This window comes from Electrona antarctica (assembly GCF_951216825.1).
Source record: "Electrona antarctica genome assembly, chromosome: 17".
NCBI lineage: Eukaryota > Metazoa > Chordata > Actinopteri > Myctophiformes > Myctophidae > Electrona > Electrona antarctica.
Genome location: NC_136798.1, coordinates 13,382,996 through 13,408,031, shown reverse-complemented (window position 1 = coordinate 13,408,031; position 25,036 = coordinate 13,382,996). Strand labels below are relative to the sequence as shown.

The window sequence follows — 25,036 nt, the reverse complement described above, 5'->3', positions numbered from 1 at the left end:
TCTGTGTGTCCCATTTCTCTCCACTCTCAATAAAGGCTAAAAAAAACAATTGTGGGTAAGGGTATTACAGTGTGCCAGCATGAACTATAGGCGCTGTTCATGCTGGCACACAGTAACGCCTACTTAAACACACACACACACACACACACACACACACACACACACACACACACACACACACACACACACACACACACACACACACACACACACACACACACACACACACACACAATTAATGTTATTTCCTTCAGGTGAGTTTACCCGTCAAAATATCTGCTCTGAAAAGTTCAACATTTCCATCATGTTAACATAATTTCTCTCTTGTCAGCCAGCAGTGCTGCCTCGTCTTCCTCGAAAAACCTGGACAGACGGCGGTCAAGCCACATCCCCTCCAAGCAGGATAGCCACGATGAGAAAACCGACCTCCAATCAACGGAGGTGACAGAGGAACCGACCACACCCGATCAGACGACCCAGGCTCCGCCTACCATCAGGCGGACACGCCCACTCACTCAGACGCGGTCCTATCACAGCATCTTTTCCTCGGTGAGGGGCTCGGTCAGGAACGGGGTGAAACGGAGAGAAGAAGAAAGGGAAGAAAAGGTGGAACAGGTGGAGGAAAAGAGTCCCACCACGCCTCCACCAGTACAAGAGGAGACGGCCGATGAGACTGTGGAGGAGCAGAAAAACACAGACAACGACGTTGTTCATCCAGAAAACGATGTTGTTCAGGAGCCGCCGACTCCTGAAACCCCCAGCCTCAAAGTTGTAACTCCCTCCCCGACTAAACCTAAGCCGCCCAAACCACCCAGAAGGCCGGTCAAGATCAGGGTCCATCAGAAACCAGGATCTTCAGGATCTTCATCTTCCACATCATCATCATCATCATCTTCTTCTTCCTCCCTCCCTGACTCCTCACGTACTCAGGAGTCAGCAGCAACTAGAAAGGACCACACAGCTCTCACTTACCCAGAGAGTAAAGACGCTTATGCCCAGCCCAGCGTAATAAACACGAAACCCTCCACTCCTGCTCCAAAGCACCCCACCTCACAGCCCCAGACAGATGCACCACCTGTGGGTAGAGGTTCCGCGACAGGTGGGCGCTCCAGTGGGTCAAGGTTCGGTTCTGGCCGTAGGCATCCTGGGGTTCTCTCAAGAGGGAATCCCACCCGGGTTTTGAACGGTTACAAACCCTCGACTGCCAGCTCTCAGGCCAGTTTACCAACCAGATCGCAGAACCAAGCTGCATCAAACTCGCACGAGTCAGCCCCGTCGCAGTCCACTTTGCCAAGTGGCTCTCAGCACCACGAGTCATCAAGCAGCAATCCAGCAGCATCTGGGTCAGCTTCAAGAACTGGGTCACAGAGCCATGCAACTTCAAACACGTACAATCCAGCATCATCTGGGTCAGCTTCAAGAACCGGGTCACAGAGCCATGAAACACCAAACACATATAACCCAGCATCATCTGGGTCAGCATCACGGACTGGGTCACAGAGCCATGCAACACCAAACACATATAACCCAGCAGCATCTGGGTCAGCATCACGGACTGGGTCACAGAGCCATGCAACACCAAACACATATAACCCAGCAGCATCTGGGTCAGCATCACGGACTGGGTCACAGAGCCATGCAACACCAAACACAGATAACCCAGCATCATCTGGGTCAGCATCACGGACTGGGTCACAGAGCCATGCAGCATCTGGGTCAGCTTCACGGACTGGGTCACAGAGCCATGCAGCATCTGGGTCAGCTTCACGGACTGGGTTACAGAGCCATGCAACACCAAACACAGATAACCCAGCATCATCTGGGTCAGCTTCACGGACTGGGTCACAGAGCCATGCAACACCAAACACAGATAACCCAGCATCATCTGGGTCAGCTTCACGGACTGGGTCACAGAGCCATGCAACACCAAACACAGATAACCCAGCATCATCTGGGTCAGCATCACGGACTGGGTCACAGAGCCATGCAGCATCTGGGTCAGCATCACGGACTGGGTCACAGAGCCATGCAACACCAAACACAGATAACCCAGCATCATCTGGGTCAGCTTCACGGACTGGGTCACAGAGCCATGCAACACCAAACACAGATAACCCAGCATCATCTGGGTCAGCTTCACGGACTGGGTCACAGAGCCATGCAGCATCTGGGTCAGCTTCACGGACTGGGTCACAGAGCCATGCAACACCAAACACAGATAACCCAGCATCATCTGGGTCAGCATCACGGACTGGGTCACAGAGCCATGCAGCATCTGGGTCAGCATCACGGACTGGGTCACAGAGCCATGCAACACCAAACACATATAACCCAGCATCATCTGGGTCAGCATCACGGACTGGGTCACGGGGACGCGCAACATCGAACACTCACAACTCTAGACAACACAGCCCATCGACCTCACATACACGATATCCACCCACCGACTCATTCACTTCACATAGCGGGTCACAGAACCCCTCATCCTCAGACGCACACAACCCAGGCAGCTCTCCGTCCACGTCACACAGAGGGTCTCACAACCCTGTCATTTCACGCAACACACACAACTCACAGCACACTTCTCATGCACCAACTCAACAAGACACAATGTATAGAGAGGGAAATTACCACAGCAAGTACCACACAGAAACCGGGGAGGAGGTCACTGAAGATGGAACCCCGAACAGCCGGTCCACAACATCATCTAATACACACACACAACCCACGGAGGAGAAGAGAGAGGAGGACGAAAGAAGGGAGGGAAACGGTTATGAAAAGCCTCTCTCTTCTCCTTCGAGAACTCAACCTTCGATTGTTGCACGATTCCCCTCACTCGCTAGTCGTTACCCCGACAGGTTTGGTTCGGCGCCGAGGGGCGGCGGGGCGGAGGGTCGACCGGACGGTAGGCTCCCCTGGAGCAGAGCATCATCCTCTGTGGGGGCAGGCCGACCCATTTTGAGGGGCACTCCCACAAGGGTCTCGGGGGCGGCAGGTGCTGCAGGCGTGGCAACAATCCAGGAGACCAGTGACGACCCGATAAAGAATGCGATGGGGACGGGGTCACTTAAACCATCTTTGACCAATAGGAACACAATGCAAGGTGGATCTAGGCACCCTACCCGCTCATCTTCTCCCTCATCTTCTTCAAACGCCAATTCCCATGTATCCTCTATTGGACACAGAGACTCCAGGAAGCCCATTCATACAGGAACATCTAACGATAATATTGATGATAATAATGATCATGATGAGGATTATCTAGATGAAGGGAGTAAAGAAATGTATGAGAAAACTGAAGTGTCAGATTCCACAGTGGCCCCCAAAAGGACAGCTTTAACATTAAATGACCCTGACGGAACCTTGGAGAGCAACGAGAGTGAGGATACAGGAGAGGTTTCACCTACCAGGACCAGGACGGGGTCATTTTCCGCCCTCCCACCATTTCAGAGACGTCCTGCTCTAGGACCCAATGGAAGGGTACGCTCTCCTCTGCTGGCAAACAGGCAGTTGGGGGGCCAGAGGTTCCCCCTCAAAGTGCAACCAGCGCAGAACACCAGGTTAGGGTCTTCCACTTCAGATTCCTTTGCTTCATCATTGGATTCTTCCTCTTCATCCTCCAGTAGACTGGGCTCAAATCATAGGGTTGGCATAGGTACGAGTCCCGATGCGACAGACGGGTCATCTGGAGAGACCTCCCGTTCTTCATCATCCAGGGATACCACTGGGGGCCAAGGTACAAGGACCCGTAACCCTGGCCAGAGAGGGAAGCCCATCAACGGTGGTGGACTCAAACCTGCCTATGGAAATGGTAACGCATGTTTTGTGTGTCCCCTATTGTACTCCAGTGTCTGGCTCCCCCAGAGTTAGTGTCGAAGTGTCCTTGAGCAAGACACTGAACCCCAAATTGTCCTCCTGATGTGCAGGTTGGTGCCTTGCATGGTTTCCGCCGCCATCAGTGTATGAATGGGTGAATGTAATGCAAAATCTATGTAAAGCGCCTTGGATAAAGGCACTATATAAATGCACCATTTACCATTTTATTGTAGCACCTTAATGTAGATATATCAAATATATTACAGTCCTCAGTAATGCTAAGTAACTCTACTTTAACTTATACCTTCCAATCATTAAGGTAAAAACGGTCGTCCCAACCTGACGACGACACACGACAAAGAGTCCTCCTCATCCAATGACAACAGCAACGCCAATGGTCGCAGGTCCATTACTGGCCCTGATGGAAAGAAATGGGTTTGTATTTATTTATATTTCATAAAATATGATGAGAAATGTGCTAGGATATAGCACTTTGCTGAGACTTATTGTATGATATTATTTATTCCTGTTGAGCCAATAACCAATTGTAAAAGGTCTAATATATCAATTCAGGACAATAGAGGCTATGCGCCTGCATAAAGTGAGTGGCAAATCGAGTGAGTTTAACGTGTAATGCAATCAGATAGGACTTTTCTGTTTGGATGTATGGTCTGTCAAGGCCAGAAAGTCGTTTTTGCCACTCAGTAGGCGTTCCTGCATAACTTCCGGGTATAATGATGATGCCGCGTGCATGCCCTCTATAACATCTACTTATTTCCAGAGTGGTCTTGTAGACTTGGCTAGAAGGCAGGCAGGAATAGGGTGTAACATGTAAGCTACTCATAGCACATTATAAAATCAACAAATATTCCACAGATTACACATTGTAAAAACGAATTTATGCGTTCTCTGGTATTGTACTCGGGAGCCCTTTTTTTCTCTTTTAAAACTACTCACAGTATGAACAGATCTGAAGATGTGTTGTTCGAAGCATAAGAAGAAATATTATACAATGCTTTATTACTCAATGCTTCCACTTATCTCTTAATTCTTTCAGTATGGCATTTTAATGCTGCAAATAAATTGCTCTGTGCATCTGCTTGTTGAATAAGCCTGTTGTTGTAACGAGACCAAGAATTGGCTCTATGCACACGCAGAATAACTCTTCCTACTTCCGGGCCCCTTCCCTACTTCCTTCACAGGTGTTACAGATGATACTAATGAAGGCTCTGTTCCAGAGCCTCTTGAAACAAGTCAGCGGGCTGCTATTGTATGTTGGCTCACTGGAAACACTGCTACACCAGTGGGTTTCGAAGTGTCCTTGAGTGGGTTCCAAATGGCCCTGTAGTACGCTCTCACAGTTATGGGGGTCCTTGAAATAGAAAAATGTTGAGAACCACTGTATACTAAATGGAACAGAGCCTTAATTAGTATCATCAGTAACACCTTGTGTTCATTCCGGACTGTCCAGGTGGTGGACTTGGACCGGGGGGTTCTAATGAACGAGGAGGGGAGGATTCTTCAGGACTCTCAGGGGAACCCCAGAAGGGTTGTGCTTGGAGAGGATGGACGCACCATCTTTGGTGAGACACAACACGCACTCTTGGAATGATTATTAGGGTCAATGTCAATGACAGCAGTTCTCACTAAAAGGATAATACTGGGGCTTCAGTTGTAGAAAGACATATTTTCAACTGACGTCTCACAGAGATAAACAATGAATTTTCACTATTTAGATATATGACTTTTTGGTTTGGTAACAAGTGCCAGATTTGTGACGATATATGATTCGTTGTTTAGTATTTATTTACTTAATTTTTTATCCCACGATTTTGTAACCCATTTTTCACCCCTGTGTCAATTATCTAATGTGATCCTGGGCTCTACACACCCTCCGCCAACCTAGTCCCCATATATGGGGGACATGGGGAGAGCAACGGACTTGAACTCATGCTTCCTTCATGCCTGAGTGTCCAAGTTGCTCCTGGTTGGACGTAGCGCGTGGAAGGAACACGTTATTCCAACCAGTTCCTTTCCCCTCCATCAGGCGCCCCGGCTGGCCAAGGGGGAGGCAGTTTAGAGACCAGTATTACTGCATGTTTTTTGTGAGGGTACCTACCCTAGGGGACACGGGGAGAACATGCAAACTCCACACAGAAAGGCCCTTTCGCCAACCCCGCCTCGGGTATGGGCACTGTTTAGTATTCATAATGTGATTCAACATGCCGGTTCCGGTGCACGGTCAGCCTCATTAAATTCCCATCGTCCCTTTTTATTCCTCTTCACCAATCCACTCCCAGACAACCAAGGCAGTCCACTGGTGAACCAGGACGGCATGGCTCTTTTCGGTAATGGCCGGGACGGCCGACCAGTAGTCAATCCCAAAGACAAGCTCCTCACTGTAGGTGGTAAACCTATCATTGGGCTGGACCGGCCTAATCTCAGGATCACCACCACTACCACAACTGCACCCACCACAATACTCACCACCACAGAGTGGAGCTCAGAGGATTACAGTCAAGAGCCTTTTCCAACCTGTCCACCAGGAACCTACTCTAAGATGGATGAATATGGGTACCCAGAACTGGATCCAGATGGTATTCTGGACTGTTATCCTGAAGGTGAGTCTTTGTGAAAGAGAAAATAACTGATACTGATGTCAGTAGCATTTGGACTAGTTGACAAGATCATTAAAGTAAAAAATACGTTATATTTGAAGCAGCCGCCGCACCAGATTGGGCACTAGATGCGCCACCATTTTATTATAGCTTGAACATCTTTGCGCTTAGGAGAGGCATAAAACCTACGAATTGTAAGAAAATTCCAAAATTCAGCAATTCATTTGAGGTCTACAATAGTAGAGGCAAATAATGTATGACTTCACTATACATCTCTCAGTTGTATTGTTTGTCAAAGCCAATCCATCTAAGTGTTTCCTGTCTGTGCCCACAGAGTCCTATAACAGTGTGTGATCCGGTCAGAGTGTGTGTAGACGTGTGTGTCTATGTGAGACCACTGTAACCACATGTGAGACTCCACATCTGGAGCCTGGCTGTGGTCAGACTAATACTGGTTTAAAAACACTCCCTGGACCGTCACTGCCATTAGCATTTACCACACTAGGCTTGAAGCATGGACACACACGCATGCACGCACACAAAAATTACAAGTGACAAAACATTCTAAGTGTAACAGATGATACATGCATGGATGATAGATAGAAGGTAGAAAATAGATGGATAGATCCGTATATACTGTATGTATAAAAAATGTCACACAAAAACAAAACAAAAGTGAGTTCAAACTAAAAGGAAACTGAACTAAAACAACGAATCAGAATTGTAAATACAATCAAGATGTAAGACAGATGGCCAAAAGCTGCATTTGTACAACATACAATAGACCTAGTGTATATTGTCTATACAAATGTTATTAGTCCAACAGGGGCCCTAACAAGCACAAACACATCCAAACATAGACATATTCAGACAGCTACAAAGATCTTTCCTTGTAAAGTCTAAACAGGGAAAATCTGAAACAGTACACTGTAAAATCTTTAGTGGTAATTTACAGTAAAGCGTGTTCATTTTACACACACTGTGGTTTTTACACTTTGGGCCCTGTCTTGCGATATTTTTTTAATGGTTCAACTAGCCAATCTACATCGACACGTTGTGAGCTTGTAGACTATTTGAACTATTTTAAAAGGTTTTTCTAAATAGTAAAAAATGGCAAATACGTTTAGGGATAAGGGGTAAGGGGTGGCGCAAGATATAGCCCTTTGACTTTGATTTTTGAAACGGCAACGCCCAGTGCAAATGCAATAAAAACTCATCTCACACCTGTGTGTACTGTATATACTATACAGTACTATATATATAGTATACATACGCATATATATCGTATGGTACTGTATATATGTGTACCATATGTGCACATGTACGCAGCTTTTTTATTATGTGAAGCTGTGCGTGCGAGTGTGCGTGCATGTGTGCGTGCATGAGCTACCTCGTGTGCGTTTGGCTGTCAGAAAATGTATACATATTAATGTGAGAGTGACACCACAGCCTGTCTTGCTTCTCTGACAGAGGAATCCTCAGGGATGGATATGGACTCTACGGTTACAGTGGCCATGGTGCCTGATGCTTTAGCTCTAGACCAAGGTATTGGCTGAGTATGTATGGCTACCGACCGATCAACCAACCACCGGGCCGGGTTGACCTGCACTGTTTGTTGATTGATTGTTGAATGTTTAGCTTTGGTTTCGTCCGTTTGTTTGCTCTGCTTCTCACTTTCCTGAATTTACATGGCCTGCAGACTTTGCGTTTGAGTTTCTGTTCGTGTGTGTTGGATTTCTCAGTTGTATTGTTTGCTCTGCTTCTCACTTTCCTGAATTTACATCGCCTGCGGACTTTGCGTTTGAGTTTCTGTTCGTGTGTGTTGGATTTCTGGTCCTTGGATTGGGTTTGGTTAAGCGTTTGGGTTTTCTCTATTGCTGGGTTTTGGGTTTTCTCTATTGCTGGCTGTTTTTAATCTCCCTCATCCCCTCCAAACTGGACCCGCACGCTGCCTGTGAACTCCATTACTAACCCAGAGAGAATGCCTTGGCTTGTGATCTGGTGTGATGTATTTGCTGGTCTTCATGTTGTGTCGTTACATAATGCATGGACCCCGAGTTCAGTTGAACACTAACGGAATGGAAATGTGCACCTTGACGATTAGTCGATGAAAGCTTATGTCCGTTGTAGTTTTGCTGCAACATTGGACTAAACTGTTTTGTTGTTTTGCTTGAAAGTTGTGACATGAAGCATTACAATTTTCTTTGCATGGCAAGCATTAGTTTTGCCATAGTTTGAAGCTGTGTGCATGTGTGTGGACCATGATGTAATGCCATGGTCCATTGGCACCACACAGGAAAGAAATGGTGAAGAAAGAGGAAGGAACTCATTGAATTTCACCCAGTGTATTCCTACACATTTCTCAGGCTTTCAGATGGACCTTTCGGCAATCTGTTGCGGAACGTCATGGTCTTCATGGCCCCCCTCACGTGGAAAATATTGGTAGCATAACATTACACAAGAATAAGTGTTGGCTTTCAAAGGAAAATAGGCAGGTTTGCGATGAGGTCACACCATTGCCCACAATCAATTAAACCACTATGACTCATTACACTAATTACGCAGAGATTGAGGAAACAATTAGTGATTACCGAAAAATGGCAGCAGTGTGTTATTGTCGAATTATGCATTGTAATAAAGCATGTAATTCTTTTGCGCCATTACCTCACTGACGGCTTTGATGTTGCTAGATGAGGTCTTTGTCCAGACCACCCTACAGCCAACAACCGCCATCACCACCACCACTACAACCACCACCACCGCCACCACCACAGAGGTCCCCACCCCAGAACCAGACACCAGGCCCTTCAACAACAGCCCCTCGTCAGAGATTGACCTTGCGGGGAGGAAACGGTTCACAGGTACTGTATGTTTTTTCACTGCCTGTGTGTGTGTGTGTGTGTGTGTGTGTGTGTGTGTGTGTGTGTGTGTGTGTGTGTGTGTGTGTGTGTGTGTGTGTGTGTGTGTGCGTGCGTGTGCGCGTGCGTGTGCGCGTGCGTGTGCGCGTGCGTGCTTGTCATGTTCAATTACTTCCTTAAGCCTACTGTAGTTCAGACCAAAGACTAGGATCTATACTTTGTTGCATGACAAAAACAGCCAATCTATAAGCTCACAACGCATAGATAGATCTGATATTTCCGCCACGGGATACGATCGTATAATGCACTAAGTAAGTAGTACAAAGTTGCGGAGAAAAATCGCAGCAGTCTGAATTAACCCTTAGAGCCGAGCATGTGTAGCATTATTGAGTGGTGTAAACCACTCCTACAACTGGCTTTGTTAGTTTACGTGTCTGTTCGTACCAAAAAAAAAAATCACACCCGTGTGAACTGAGTGGTGTAAGGTTTTATATAGCATGATCAGCTGTGGTCTGACGTAATGTCTGACGTTAAAGATCTTTGGCTAGGTAGACTCGTCTTCTGATGTGATGATTTGTGACCATGAAGTTGATTCAGCTGGAGTTTTTGTCCGATGTGAGGTATTATATAAGGTAAGGTATTATATAGCCTGATCAGCTCTGATCTGACGTAATGAAATCACACCTGGATGTGATTTCACAACTGGCTTTTTTTGTGCAGAGAAAATGACCATGGTTGCTACGGTCATCCAGTTCACCCGGGTGTGATTTAATTACGTCAGAAATTATTTTGAACATAGCAACCATGGTCATTTTTTTCTGCACACAAAAGCCAGTTGTAGGAGTGGTTTACACCACTCAAAAATGTACCCGTGTCTGTTCGTACCAAAAAATGAGCATGGTTGCTATGGTCACCCAGTTCACACAGGTGTGATTTAATTACGTCAGACATTACGTCAGACCACAGCTGATCAGTCTATATAAGACCTTACACCACTCAGTTCACACGGGTGTGATTATTTGTGTTACTTCCAGGTTAAGCCCATTATCTGTGATGGATGTCTTTGAAGAGGCATTATTTAAACTCCCGATAGTAAGTCGTGATTCAACTTATATTAAAAATCTCTCTTCTCCCTCCGTAGTTAATACATTTTTGGTGGAAACCCTCTTTAAGATTTAGTACCAAATATAAGGAGGAGGGGGGTAAGAGGTAGGGGTTATGTGAGAAAATGAGAGACAGAAGTTATCTCACCATTCAGATAACATGGATATACATAAATCTCTTGCGTTTAATGTCTATGTCCAGGGTATTATACAGTACATACTGTATATGTACGTATGTGCGTGCCGTGCACGTGCACATGTAAGTGTGCCTCAGCATCATAAATAATATACCGCCTGCTGACGTGTGCTCTGTTTTCTTTCACGGAGCGGAGGAGAGGAAAAATTAATTCTGGCTCGCTCATCTTGGCTCACTCAGCTGCACTTCATAAATACATTCACAGAACTTGACTGCCTCATATAATTTACATGCATAATAGTAAAGCCAAGAGAAACCACCGCGAGGTGACGGAAATACCATCATTGTATTGGTCTATGTGGCATTCAATAGGATTAACGCTGTGATCGCAACAGGGCCACTCATGAATGACAATATATGACACACACTACCACTGCCTGTGTTTCAGAATCGGAGTCAGTGCATTTTGCCAAGCACAATAACTGTGCAGATCTACTGACAGCTTACATAGTATTTTTTAAGTGTGATCTTTCTGACTGGAGGGTGCGTGTTATTACATCCACACAAGTCACGAGCCATGAGCCCATATAAAACTAACTTCAACAAAGCATTCCGCTCGGACAGAAGGCACACATACAGTTGGAGGCCATCGATATTGTCCTTTTCTTTTTGCTGAGGTTTGCGTGATCTGCGCAAAAGGACAGTTAACCCATTTTGGGCGGGAACCCCTTTTGGTGTTTTAAACATGTTATAATTTAGCTATTGAAAAATAGCAGATCTACAAGCTCATAGCGCGCCACCGAGTGGCGCGCTACGAGCTTGTAGGTCTGCTATTTTTGAAAAATCGTGAAAATATTTATTTCAGAAAACTGGAGGATTTAGAAGGATTTTTGAAAATGTTGAGGTCAGGCCTAAATGGGTCAAATGATAAGGGACAATATCGGTGGCACCCAACTGTAATGGAAGACAACTCAGCACTCTGGTACCTGTGGGGGGTAAAGTGGGGGTGGATATGTGTCCATATAAAAGCTGTACGCAAATATGGCTGATTCCACTTCATTTGCCAAAAATAGAGTAATTACAAAAATTAAAAACCCATCAAGTTCATTATTGAACATTAGTTTGAATGGCTTCCGCCCACTGACATGGTACAGTAGCAGAGAGCTAAATAGGAGACATAGCATCCAGTCGTTCTTAGCAGTGAACCAAAGACTACTGCTGTGCTGTGTCTTGTAACTAAGGCTTTAATGTGCTTGCTTTGGCCCCTACTCTCCTCTATCACCTCATCTGGATGCATGAGCCAACCTGAAAATGAACCTCTTGAGATAATAATTTAAAAAGAATCACACTTGTGTGAAGTGAGGGCCGCCTTTTATCAAAGCCAGGCGTTGGAGCGGCTAGCGCCCCTCAAAAATAACACCTACAAGCCCCCCCCCCCCCCCCCTCTTTAAACCTACAAGCTACAACTAATAATGTCTCTAGTCTGTAGTAGATTTCTAACTGATGAGGCTTATTCCTAGCATATATAGTTACACGCCATTGGGGGAGAATCTGCCAAATTGGATGCTTCACTCGGAGTTTGTAAAATCCTAGTTTCATTTTCTTGATTACAATAGTGATTCTTGTCAGTGTCATTTACATAAAAGTTTGGTAAAAGTATTTTAAACATGGTTAGGCTACTTGGAGCTGTATCCCTATCAAGTGCCATTATCGTTACTACTATCATCAGCACTATCTGCGCCAGTAGCAACAGTGGAAAAACGACAGCTTTTACTCTGGCCGGCATCCATCTTGGTAAACAGTAACTGTCTGATCATTAGAAAGTGCCAGCTGAACTCATCTGAAACCTATTACGGTACATCTCCACATCCATAACCTTTTGGTGGAACAAACAAGGATAGCCTAGCCTTAACAATAAAAAGTTAAAGGGTGCTGATCTCAGCGGGGGGGGGGGAGAGAGAGAGAGAGAGAGAGAGAGAGAGAGAAGATGCCATGTTGGCTCAATGTGGAGACATCCTCTGTCCTTTTTATGAGTTGAAAGTTTCAGATCCAGCTTAGCAGCTCTGACATGCTCTGTGTTAAAGGAACACTTCACCTTGTTTCAACCTTATCTTTATATAAGTCCCCACTAATGCATTGCTCACTATAGCAACCTACTACTCTGGGACCCCAATCTAAGAATTGTTTTTATTATTAGACGTATGTATATGTATGTATGTATGTATGTATGTATGTATGTATGTATGTATGTATGTATGTATGTATGTATGTATGTATGTATGTATGTATGTATGTATGTATGTATGTATGTATGTATGTATGTATGTATGTATGTATGTATGTCGCCATGTCTGTTTGAGTACGGACAGCTGCAGTATCGTTGGGTGACCTACCTTCAAATGGCGCTGTTGAGCTTCACACTGAAAATAAACAATAAACCTGTTTCCTGTACAGGTGTAAAGTGTAAACCAGGTGTAACAGCCCAACGTACCCCCTGGCCAAACTATACCAGGTGTAACAGCACATTGGGGTATGTTCTGGGTTAGTCCACTTCATATAAAACAGGCTAGCCCAAAATATAGCCTTCTAGCCCTTTCCATTTTGTATTGTTTTAGTAATGCATTATTAAGTAACATCTCTCTAGTCCAGATTATACCCAATAGACATTTAAAAACATAGATGCCTCATTGGCCAATGCTGTTCGTTGGAGCCATGTGTGTGCAAGAGGGGGTGGGAGTGCACAGGAAGAGTGCTGAAGGCACGCTGCGTCGCTGCCCAAGTGACGTCACTCATGCGACTCCTCTTGCTGCCACTCAAGTAAATATAGCCTACTATCAAGTAATAACACTCCAGTCCAGAGGGTTATACTTGACTGTAAATCCATTATATTATTGAGTCCAGTTACTGTACCTTATTTATAAGGTACAGTACGGTACCTTATTTATAAGGTACAGTAACAAAAATAAGAGGGGTTATAATTAACTCTAAATTCAGTATTATTGATTCCATTACTTTACCTTATCTTATATTAAAATTGGCAACAACCCAGGACTACAGTTAAGCACAGAGCCTAAAACCCAGTCTTTTTGTCTCCACCAGGCCGAAGGCATGGGGAGAGAGTATGTTTTGCACTCCGTCCGTGTGTGTGTCCGTCCTTCCGTCCTTCCGTCCGTCTGTGAACAGCTAATCTCCGGCACCGCTAACCTGGTCGATGCCAAACTTTGCACACACACTCCCTGGATGCCAACGATGAACCTCTGCCCCACATTTTCCAGAACGGCCTGTTATAGCGCCACCATGAGGCAGCTTTTCACATTTTTTACCTAAAACTGCACCGATCTGCCCAGGCGGTGGCGTAACCGTCTGGGCACCCGACTGGTAATCCAGTCGCAGTGTGACGCGGGTTCGACTCCCGAGCCCGACACGGCCTTTACTGCATGTCTTCCCCCATCTCTCTCCCGTTTCCTGTCAGCCTACTGTCTGTCCCTTCAAAAACCAATAAAAGGCGTAAGCCGCAAAAAAATATCTTTAAAAAAAAAGAGAAAACTGCACCGATCTGCGTGAAACGTTCCATGCACACTCCCTAGAGGCCAAGGATAAACCTTTGACCTGCATTTTCCGCATCTGCCTTTTATAGCGCCACCAGGAGGCCGACTTTTGTAAAACACATTTATTTATATTACGCCTCCAGATTCTGTCCAAAAATCTCACAAATTGTTACACAGTATCTCTATGGTCATGTGCTCAAGTCGGATCTGTCCGATATTTCATATTCCATCCTAATTGGCTATAATTGGCTTTCACAGTTTGCCCCGTTTTGAACAAAAGCCTCAAATCATGAACGCAGCATGCAATTTACGTGAAATCTTTCACACATTTTCTTACTAGGCTGAGGAATATATCCCACCCTTTTTTATTGGCCTGTTATAACGCCACCAACAGGTTGATTTTTGCAAAACACATTTTTGGAACAAAATGCCTCAAATCATCCAATTGCCATCAAAGGCGTATGAAGAAATGGCACCCTTTTCACATTGGCCTATTATAGCGCCACCAGGAGGCCACAACCTGACCTGCCCTGGTGGAGACCTGTGCCCCGAGGGGCACTTTTTCTAGTTTTCCTTCTTTTTTCCCCCTGGAAAGGCAGTAGTTTCCATTAGCTTCTGGATATGACTGACTACTCTCTTTCTTTATCCATCTTCACTCAGCCACGAAAAGCCAAATGTTTGCAAATCATGTCGTTTATTTTCAAGTCTTGCTCAGTCAGGGCTTTTCTTTTTATTAAATAAAGTGATTTTGACACACTGGGCATTTCAAACAAATCATACTGTGGCAATCGTGCATCCTTGTTTCAGAAAGGAAATGAGTTTGTTATCCGATCTGAGCGTATCATCCAAAGCTGGCAGTGTACTAAGACACACTGTGGATGTGGATGGCAGCATTTTAAAAAAAATCAAAGAGGCAGAATCCATGCACAAGCCACACATGTGGTGCTTCCAAGACTGAGGGCTCATCATAAAACCATATATCTAGCCATAAATCCACAAAGATCACGGTCAAGCACACATGGATGTGTGAATACAATAGGACACAGACATGCAGATATATACAGTCTGGACAGACGTGTGCGTAAATCCCCACAGCATGCAGACAGATGTACTTCATCACATGACTGGAGGAGGGAATCCCTGTGTATATAACTATATACAGCACATACAGTAGTTGTGGGTAACGTACCAGACAAACAGAGCATGCGCGATTGCGCGTCAATGTGTAGACAGTGACACGTGTTGTTGTTAGCCTGTTGGCCCGTGCCGAGGGACAGATTTTCAGGTAGACGGGCGCACTTCCAGACCCCTGCGCTTCCCCTCCAAATCCCAGTTAGCCTGGGAATTGTGGGATATCTGGGAAGTATTCGCAGCTGTAGAATCCAGCTGGCCTTCCCAAGGACATGGGGAACAAATGGCAAGAAGAGATGAGACAGCAGGGAAAAGAGGAGAAAAAGGGAGAAGGCAGAAGAAGACAGGATACTGACATGTATGATGTATGAGCAAAATGGCCATCACGTCAATATGGTCAATATGAACCAACACCAGCAGTTGCCCTGATTCACAGCTTTCATTAAAAGAATTGATTCACACTAGACCGGCAATAACTTCTGAATCACATCCTTCGTTTTTTTAGTATGCAAGTATGGTAATATGACTCACAATAGACCAGCAATAACTTCCACATGAATGGAAAATGGGAATTCATTTCTTGGCCTCGATATTGAGAAAAAGGAAACGGTCTTTGCCACAGAAAAAATAATCTAGATTTATTGTGTTGAGGTCAAGGATCTGAATAAGTAATTATATATAGTATTCAAAGAATGTGATATTCTAACATTGACATTTAACATTTTGACATGTATTGGAAACGGAGGTGCTGCTGGAATTCTGATCCCATGAAATATAAAACCGGGCAGAAGGAGCGGTCTGGATCACACGTTTAATAGGAAAAAGTTTTAATATCTGCAAGTAATTATTGCAATCAGGGGCAGACTGGGAACAAAAAGCAGCCTTAAATTACAGGGCCCCCTATGAGTTAAAATGAACATGAGTAAGCACACCCATAGACATAAAAAGGTAGACACCTCTTCCGGCTCTGGGGCGCATGTCAAAATGGAAGGCACAATTTTCCAGAGACTCCTTGCAAAGCATGAGCGGAAGCTTGTCAAGCGTGCGTAACATAAGTCCTGGAAAAGACTTGCTGTGATTGGCCAGTAGTCACTTGAGTGACAGCGAGAGGAGTCGCATGATGAGTAACGTCACTTGGGCAGCGACGCAGCGTGCCTTCAGCAAATGCATTCAGCACTCCCACTTGGCAGCGGCCAAAGAGGCATCTATTTTTTTTAAGCACACCACCAATGAAAGAATTACAAACTAAATGGGTCCAACAGGATATTTAATTGGACCAGTTACCTACAGTACTGTGTGTTTTGGACTAAATACAGTCGTGTACTGCACAGGCTTATGAAAAATCTCATTTTGTCACTACTTGCAGTTTGATCCTCTTTGGAAGGAAGCAGTTGACAAAATGGTAAAAGATAAGTATGTTTATGTTACAGAAAAAAGTGACAACATTAATTAAGTAGGCCTAATAAAGTAAGTGCACAATGTGAAATAACTTAACTCTAAAGCTGTGCAATAATTCTTCTGTGCAATAAATAGTGCTTTTATCCTTTAATAGGATGAAAGAATGTATAACATAACCTTAATTGAGCTTTTACATTATTTCTATGACACCTGGTAGCAATGTTACACTTACTTTGGCTACCTCAAAGCCCAATCCATCACAGTGACTAATGAATAAAGGTAAAAGGATCACTCAGCATTTGCCGTTGCCTGAGGCAATCCAATTGAGGTCCTGCAGGGAGAGATGCACAATGAAACATACACATGAAACAATGAAACATACCAGCTCAGTGGCCTTGTGGTTAGAGTGTCCGCCCTGAAACTGGGAGGTCAGGGTTTGATCACTGGCCGTGTCATGCCAATCACACCTGTGTGGTTTTTATTGTTATAGGTACTGTACTGAACTCCTGTACTATAGTGCCACCCCAGGTCACAGAGTGCTACTGCAGCTGTCCGTGCTGAAATGGACATACAGTATACTTTCATAGGTGGACACACACACACACTTAGCTGCGTATTGGAGTGGCTAGGCACCGCTCAAAAATGGGACCCAATGCCTCCCTGCTTGGCACTCAGCATCAAGGGTTGGATTGGGGGGTTAGATCAACTACAAAGGATGGGCATTTGACCCATGAGATGGGTCAAATGCGGTGAACAAATTTCGCATACAGTAATGTATGTGACAAATAGTAGGACTTTAACTTTAATACACAACCCTGTACAGTCTCAACCCAGGGTCCATAATGGGACATTTCCAACATTTCACTCATAAGGTCTGCCTCGGTACCTGATGCACAGGTTGACTTTCAACATGTGTTCTCTCCCTCTGTGAACTATAGCTCCCTATTTGAACTACATCCAGAAGGATCCAGGTGCTCCCTGCTCCCTGACGGAGGCTCTGGAATACCTTCAGGTCGACATCTTGGAGAACCTCATGGAGAAGGACAGCAACCAGAACTCGCCGCCCAAGAACAAGCCCCATAACATCACTGTGGTCGCCATGGAGGGCTGCCACTCCTTTGTCATCCTGGACTGGGCCATTCCACTGAAGGATGATATGGTGTCAGGTAAGGGACGCCACAGTATTTTACAGCAGTGGTTGTGAAAGTGGGGTCTGGGTACCCCCAGGAGTCCAGGGGGCCTGGGTACCCCCAGGAGTCCAGGGGGTCTGGGTACCCCCAGGAGTCCAGGGGGCCCGCAGCAATATAGTATTGAAATCAGTTCAACCACTTTAACCCTATTAAAGTTGAAAACAGGTTTACTATTAGATGGGGGACAGCGTCCTTGACATCAAAACATTTGAGAACCACAGTTCTACAGTATTTCTAAATCAATTTAAGGACTTCATGCTGTTGTTATCAACTTTCCATAGCCTCCTAATCGATCAATGTCGCAGCTCAACGCATAAACCTGGAACATGTCGTCTGAATCTCCCTCGAGTCCGATTTTAGGAACACACTCCAATAGTCTAATAGTCTAATAGTACTGCATATAAATCATGACAAAAGATAGAATGCCAAGAGGACATGACCCGAATGGGTCATAATGCCTCCTCAGAGGCTCCCAGTAAACATAACAGACCTCCACTGACCCAGAACGACCCAGAGAGGTACAGTGAAGGGGGGGCAGAAGATAATGGTGTAATGCACGGCGTGGTGGACTATCAGACAGTGGTCTAGGCAGTTAGAGAGAGAGGCATGTTGTCTTTGGCGTGACAGCATAGGCTCCCGGTTGCGCTCTGCTCTGATGTCTAAAACAGATAGATGGCCTAATCCTCTACTCTGTCACAGGCCTTTTTCTCCAGCTCTCTCTTTCCATCTGCTCTCTTCTGCCTTGGGCATTTATCTGCCTCTCACACTTTCTGTTAAATTGTTGTTGCATTCTTTACATAAACTGTCATTTCTTCACATTTTGTCAGGATTGTCAGGGTTGACTGTGTTAAAATGGTTCCATTACAAATGGATAAATAGACTGTTGAGGACCTACAGTACGAGTCCATTGTTATGATATGACAAAACCCCACCTAACCAAACTAAGAATTCATTTATCGCCATCATTGTTGGTTCATGCTTACTTTGTCTGTTTGTCACAGCGGTAACTTGTACAGTTTTATAAATTAGAGTCGGGGGTAGGGTAAGGACCTAAGCCATTGATTTATTTTCTTCGACTTCACTTCCCCTGTCAAAAAAAGAAATGACACGTTATGGCTTCTCTCCCCTGAACATGGCCAGTTGAGTCAGGCACTCAGCCAATCTGCCGGCACCGTGGTAAATCTAAACCCCTGCCGGATGCAAAACAAAACAACTTGACCAGTGTGCCACCCAAGTGCCATGAAAATAAGGTCTGTCTTCCATGTAGTGAGCCAATAAAGTGATCTAAGTAGGAGTCATGTCTTCAGTAATGGTTTGCGTGATGTCATACTATTTGCAATTTAAGCATGTAGCAGATGCTCTTATCCAGAGTGAAAGTGCAAGATCAGAATAAGTGGTTGAAACCGTAGTCAAAAAATCACACCCGTGTGAACTGAGTGGTGTAAGGTCTTATATAGACTGATCAGCTGTGGTCTGACGTAATGTCTGACGTAATGAAATCACACCCGTGTGAACTGGGTGACCATAGCAACCGTGCTCATTTTTTGAGCACAGACAGACAGACTAACAAAGCCAGTTGTAGGAGTGGTTTACACCACTCAAAAACAAGTAAATAGAGTGCAAAGCACACATTTTAGTGCTACAAAGTAACTAGGATCTGTCTAATCAACATACCATTTACTGTAAATATGAAATAACATTCTTAGAATTTGTGGACAAGCATACCGTACTGTAGGCCTATATGTCTATCTAAATAATAGAGAGAAATATCAATTAATTAATTTAGACCTAAATTTATTTGATCCTGTTGGGGAAATTGAGAGAGGAGAGGTTAGGGGTTAAGGGACACATCGCTGGGGCTGGGAATCTAACCTGGTGCCATCAAACCTATATGAACAAGTAACCAACACATCTGCATAATATTGCATCTATTGAAAATAGGCAGCAAGAAGTGATACAAGGAATGCAGGGAAACAGGAATGCAAGGAGTGCAGGGACTTGAAAAATACTAGCTCCGCCTCAGAAAGCTGGAATGTCTTCAGCAGGTGACTCTTGAGCGCGTGCCTATCTCACAGAATTTCCCTGCCCCCCTTAATACGCCCCCTTTCGGGGTTAGTGGTGATAGCGGTGATAACTCCATAGACGCTACATGTTAACAGAGGTAATTTAAGAAGTCTACAACTTTTGTTTTCTCAAGGTAAGGTTTGTTCTATCTGTTCGAGCTGATTTACCATCTTGTTTGCTTCATAATAATATTGGTCTGTCACATTTTTACATTAGAAAATGTACTTAGATTCTCCAGAGAAAAACACGTGTAAATGCCAATGTTAAAGACACCACTATTTACCGGAAGTGGGCGTGGAAAGCGGGCTGTGAGATAGGCCTTAGCCGCCCGTGGAGGAGAAACAATTAAACTCTCCACTCTCAGTGCTGTCGTACTTCCGAGGGCCGAGACTACATGATAGTACTTAGCAACGTCGTCGGTAATGCCCCGCAACGCGAACTGAGCTTCTGTCTGTGCGAACCATGTTGCTGGAGAAGCTTCCCAAAACTCCGGTAATTTGATCGGAGCGTTCGTCGCCATGGTTACGTTCAGGTTACGTCAGGGTCACCAATGTAGGAATAGCAAGTAAGACGAATGGCTATTTCTATCTTTGAATCAGAATGTGCGGAACGGCACGTCTGTTTATTTCACACACTTCAATCATACTGACAACACAACACGCACACCCCAACTTCCTTGTTTACCCCGAAATCCCCGCCCACTCTCTTAGGGTGAATTATGTCCCTAGAAAGTCACTACAATAGCCTATTGGTAATCCAACACAATTCAAACATCCATGACTAATTAACAACGCAATTCTTTTTAGCAAACTAACAATAATAATAATAATACATTTTAAAAAGCCATGTCACAATGTCAAATGTATGAATGATATATGGCTGAAGCTGAATTAGGCTGCTGACCATTATCCAAAGCCACTGTATTCTGTTAATTTCAATGATAGGAAAATCAACCTGCAGTTTCAGGTAAAGGTTGCATTTTGTTGTCCCTGTTATATTGTTGTTTGTTGTTCCATGTAATGCATTTTAAGGTGCAGATTGAAAAGTCTATAGCTGAATGTGAAAAAGGTCCCTAGAGCAAAAGATGATGTACAAACAAGATTCAAACGTGCATTTCTAATTAACTGTGCAGGTATGTTAACCAACATTATTCAGTTATTAATTTAAGCTCAGGAAAGTTTGAATGACTTTGGAGTAAAAAAGTAAACATGTGAACAGACGATGATGTGAATTGACAGCAGAACAGTCCTTTAAGACGAGTCCTCTGAAGTCTTATGTGCTGAGTGCTGACCAAAAGACCACATGCTTATTTACACTGGCTGGCATTATTGACTGGTATTTTATCCATGTCTCATCTCTACATTTCTAGTCCAGGATGCTTGGAGCGTTGGCCAGGGTAGTATAGGGGAGGGGGGGACAGATGTCCTGTGTTAGCTTGTCTAAGGAAGGGAGGGGGGTGTCCTTGATTGCCTTGTAGGTCTTCAGCAGTGTTTTAAAATGAACGCAGGCAGCGGAAGCCAGTGAGGGGAACACAGAGAGGAGAGAGGAAGATGTAAACATTTAGGGACATTTGAAGGCTGGGCGTGCCGCATCATTCTGGATCAGTTGTATCAGAGATCACTGCTCATCCCAGTGATTACTTTGGCTGCAGTTGTTTTTGAATGAACAGAGCCAGAGCTTTCCAACAGTCCAGCAAAATGGCAATAATATAAATGAAATAAATGGTGGAGACAAATGCATGGACCAGTTTCTGAGAGACTGAAACTTCATTCTTTAACCATATGAACCCTATCATCCCTAATCTGGGCACGTCACAGCCACAGGTGAACATTCGGCGAAGATTGCATTCTACAAGCTTGCAACTTGTGGATCAGCTATTTTCAGGAGATAGTAGTTGCGAACGCAGTGAGCATTTACTATGAGACCCAGCAGATCATGTCTGTCTGTGTGTCTGTGTGTGTGTCACGCTGTAACACCACCCGCCCACCACCAGAGGGCGCAGCTGTATCACACACAAAAACACACACACACATGCACGCACACACACACACACACACACACACACACACACACACACACACACACACACACACACACACACACACACACACACACAAAACTTAACTTAAAAAACTTAACTTAAAAAAAAACTTAACTTAAAAAAAAAACTTAAGGAAAAACTTTAATAGGAAAAACTTACAAAAAACTTAACTTAAAAAAAAACTTAACTTAATTTTTTTTTAAAAACACAAAAAAAAGAGAACTTAAAAAAACCCTTAAAAAATTACGTAATTTATTCTAATTGTTGTTTTTGCAATTTACGAGCTGCGTTCGCTTCCCGCGTTCGCGCGTCTTACTTGTATATAGGGTTTAAGTGGATAAGTGATTTTGGAGACTTTTAAAATGATAAAGCTGTCCTAGTAATGTTACCAATATGATTTGAAGATCATTCAGAATCCATAATTACACCCAGATTTTTTTACCTGCTCACTGGGTTTCAGAGACCGTGAAACCAAATACTAATAGATTTCCTGCCTACTGAAAGAATGACCTTTTTCTGTAATCCCTCTCTCTTATTTTCTCTCTCCATCTGTGTCATTTCTCATCGTCTATCTATGCGGTTTTCCAGATGTTGAAGTTATCTCTCTCTGCAGCCCAATGTCTACTCTGTGTTTGTTGTGAACAACTGGCCAAAGTATTAAGTAGAGGCAAGAGGCATCACTTCTATGTAGCCAGCAATGATCAGTGGCTGGATAGATGATGGGTGTGGCCGCCATTGGACGGATGGATGGTTGGATGACTGGACGGACGGATGGACAGACTAGACTAGACCAATGAATAGGCAGACAGACAGGCAGACAAAAATATACAATTGAATAGAAAGTGAACAAGAGGCATACAGCTAAAACCAGTAGCTAAGAAACTGCAGCAGTTCCCCTCAAAATGTCAGCAGCAGGGAAGGAATGAAAAACAAAGAGAGAGAGAGAGAGAGAGAGAGAGAGAGAGAGAGAGAGAGAGAGAGAGAAGAGAGAGAGAGAGAGGGAGAGAGAGAGAGTAAACGAGAAAAGTGTCTACACTACTATTTCCCTTGTCTCTTTCCTGCAGCCAGCTGTGTTGGCATGGCTCCAGCAAAAATAGGAGAACCTTAACTGTCCAATGAGAACGATTTGATATAGTTTGGCGTGTGGCAGCGCTGGCTGCCATTGGCTGAGAGGAATGATCGAAGGCTGCCATGACCTCATGACACACACAGGCGTCTGAGGATTAGCCAGAGGCAGGGAAAACAGGAGGTGAAGGACAGCAATCTGGACACGTTGTAGAAGACTCTGCGTGACCTATAGAAAATAACCAGGGCTGCAATATTACTCTACACTGTTAACTGAAAATTACCCTCATTCCTTCACATCTCCTGGCAGACAATTCCTCATTTCCATAACCTTTCCCTCACAATTCTAGTTCTATTATTTTCTCTTTGCTCTTTGTCTTTCTAATCAGCCGCAATGTGTTTAATTGAAGAGATTTGATCCAAAATGGAATAGCTGCTATTAGGAAAGAATCACGCATACACCGTCATAATGATTGATGACACCAGCTTTAAAATAAAAATGGGCCCTTTGACAAAATAATACAAAACACCTTTACGGATGTTGATGTTTTGTTTAGGTAACTGACATTGGGTCTTGGTCATGGAATGGAAATTCAACTTCCATTTAAGGATATACAGTACTGTAGGTTAACATTGTCATTTACACACTGTTTTGCATGACAAAAGAAACACTACTCACTTCCATTTAAGAACAAATTCTGTACTTTAAGTCCTAAATACAGGCAGAGATGATGAGATCTGAGTTAATTGTTATTATTGATTGATTGATAGTTTCTATTGAAAGTGTTAAACTTTGACCTTTTGCCCTGCATTGCGTCCTACAGGCTACGTGGTCTACAGTGCTTCATATGATGATGTCCTCAACAACAGATGGTCCACCGGACCGTCTTCTGGGACACACCAGGCTGTGGAGAACCTCAAGCCCAACTCCAGGTAATTTGTGTGTGCGTATGCATGCGTGCGTGCGTGCGTGCGTGGTCTTCTATTGCAGTTCCTCACCTTCATATCCCAATACACTAAATAACTTGATTTGCTTGATTTATCTAAGTTGTATCTTACATGATTTATATAGGGTAAATAAAAACGTTGATACTAAAGCCAGGATGATACTACAAACAAAGATGGCTGCTAATATAAAGTACATTTTGCCGCTTGGCAGTCTGCTTGTGCTGACCATGGCAGCAATGATGTATTGTATATACCATATTGTTGCCTGTGTGTGTCCTGTGTGAAAGTGGCTGGGTGTTGCATGTTGTAGTGAGGGTTAAAGTTAGGATTAGGGGTTTGGAAATGAATGCAGTCAGTGGAAATGAGTGGAAGGTCCTCTGGAAATATAACGCTATAAACTTGTATAGGCTATATGCTTTTGTCCAAATCTGTGTGTGTATTGCCATGTGTTGTGCATACGCACACATAGGATGTGAATTTGTGAATCTGTGCGCAAGTTAACTTTGTACACTACATTCAGCAGAAAGTTGCCTGCTGCCTGCATGCAAGCACATACCGGACACATAAAGAACAATAACAATAATTCACAACAGAAAAAGAGGTTGGATGCTTGTTTACAAGATGTTTTACACATGTGTAATGTCTATGGTGGGTGTGTCTGTCTGTACTGCAGGTGCTAGCCTGTGTGGCTTGTGGATTGTTTATTTGTGCTTGTGAATGTTTATACCATTATCGCTTCATCCTATTAGTTGCGGAACATGCAATTGTGTATGTGTGATGTGCATGCTTGTCTGCATGTGTGTTTAAAAGCATGTATAATGTGTGTGTGTGTGTGTGTGTGTGTGTGTGTGTGTGTGTGTGTGTGTGTGTGTGTGTGTGTGTGTGTGTGTGTGTGTGTGTGTGTGTGTGTGTGTGTGTGTGTGTGTGTTTCTGTTTAGTGCTGGTATCAGGGTAGACTGATGTTAATCAGGGCTGAGCTGGATGCAGACAAGGCTAGGCTTATATAAGAGTATGGAAAGCCAGCAGAGTGCAGTAAATCAGCCCTGGTTAAATGGAGGCAGGTTAAGAAACAGACGCAATCCGACCCAAAATGTCACTCGCTGAGAAGTGCCGTTGAGAT

General features: G+C 44.2%; 1 protein-coding gene across 3 annotated transcripts in view; it reads left to right on the top strand.

The window, feature by feature from the left end:
- The window catches only part of fndc1 (fibronectin type III domain containing 1), a 55,696-nt gene that overhangs the window by 21,768 nt on the left and 8,892 nt on the right, over positions 1-25,036 (top strand). For 2 of the 3 annotated variants that reach the window (XM_079526865.1, XM_079526864.1), the window contains exons 11-18: positions 332-3,811; positions 4,136-4,251; positions 5,288-5,399; positions 6,117-6,437; positions 7,905-7,979; positions 9,125-9,295; positions 17,547-17,774; positions 23,793-23,901. In XM_079526865.1, the coding sequence (XP_079382991.1) occupies positions 332-3,811; positions 4,136-4,251; positions 5,288-5,399; positions 6,117-6,437; positions 7,905-7,979; positions 9,125-9,295; positions 17,547-17,774; positions 23,793-23,901 (4,612 nt within the window). The remainder of the gene's footprint in view (positions 1-331; positions 3,812-4,135; positions 4,252-5,287; positions 5,400-6,116; positions 6,438-7,904; positions 7,980-9,124; positions 9,296-17,546; positions 17,775-23,792; positions 23,902-25,036) is intronic. The other variant, XM_079526866.1, reaches the window with a different exon arrangement.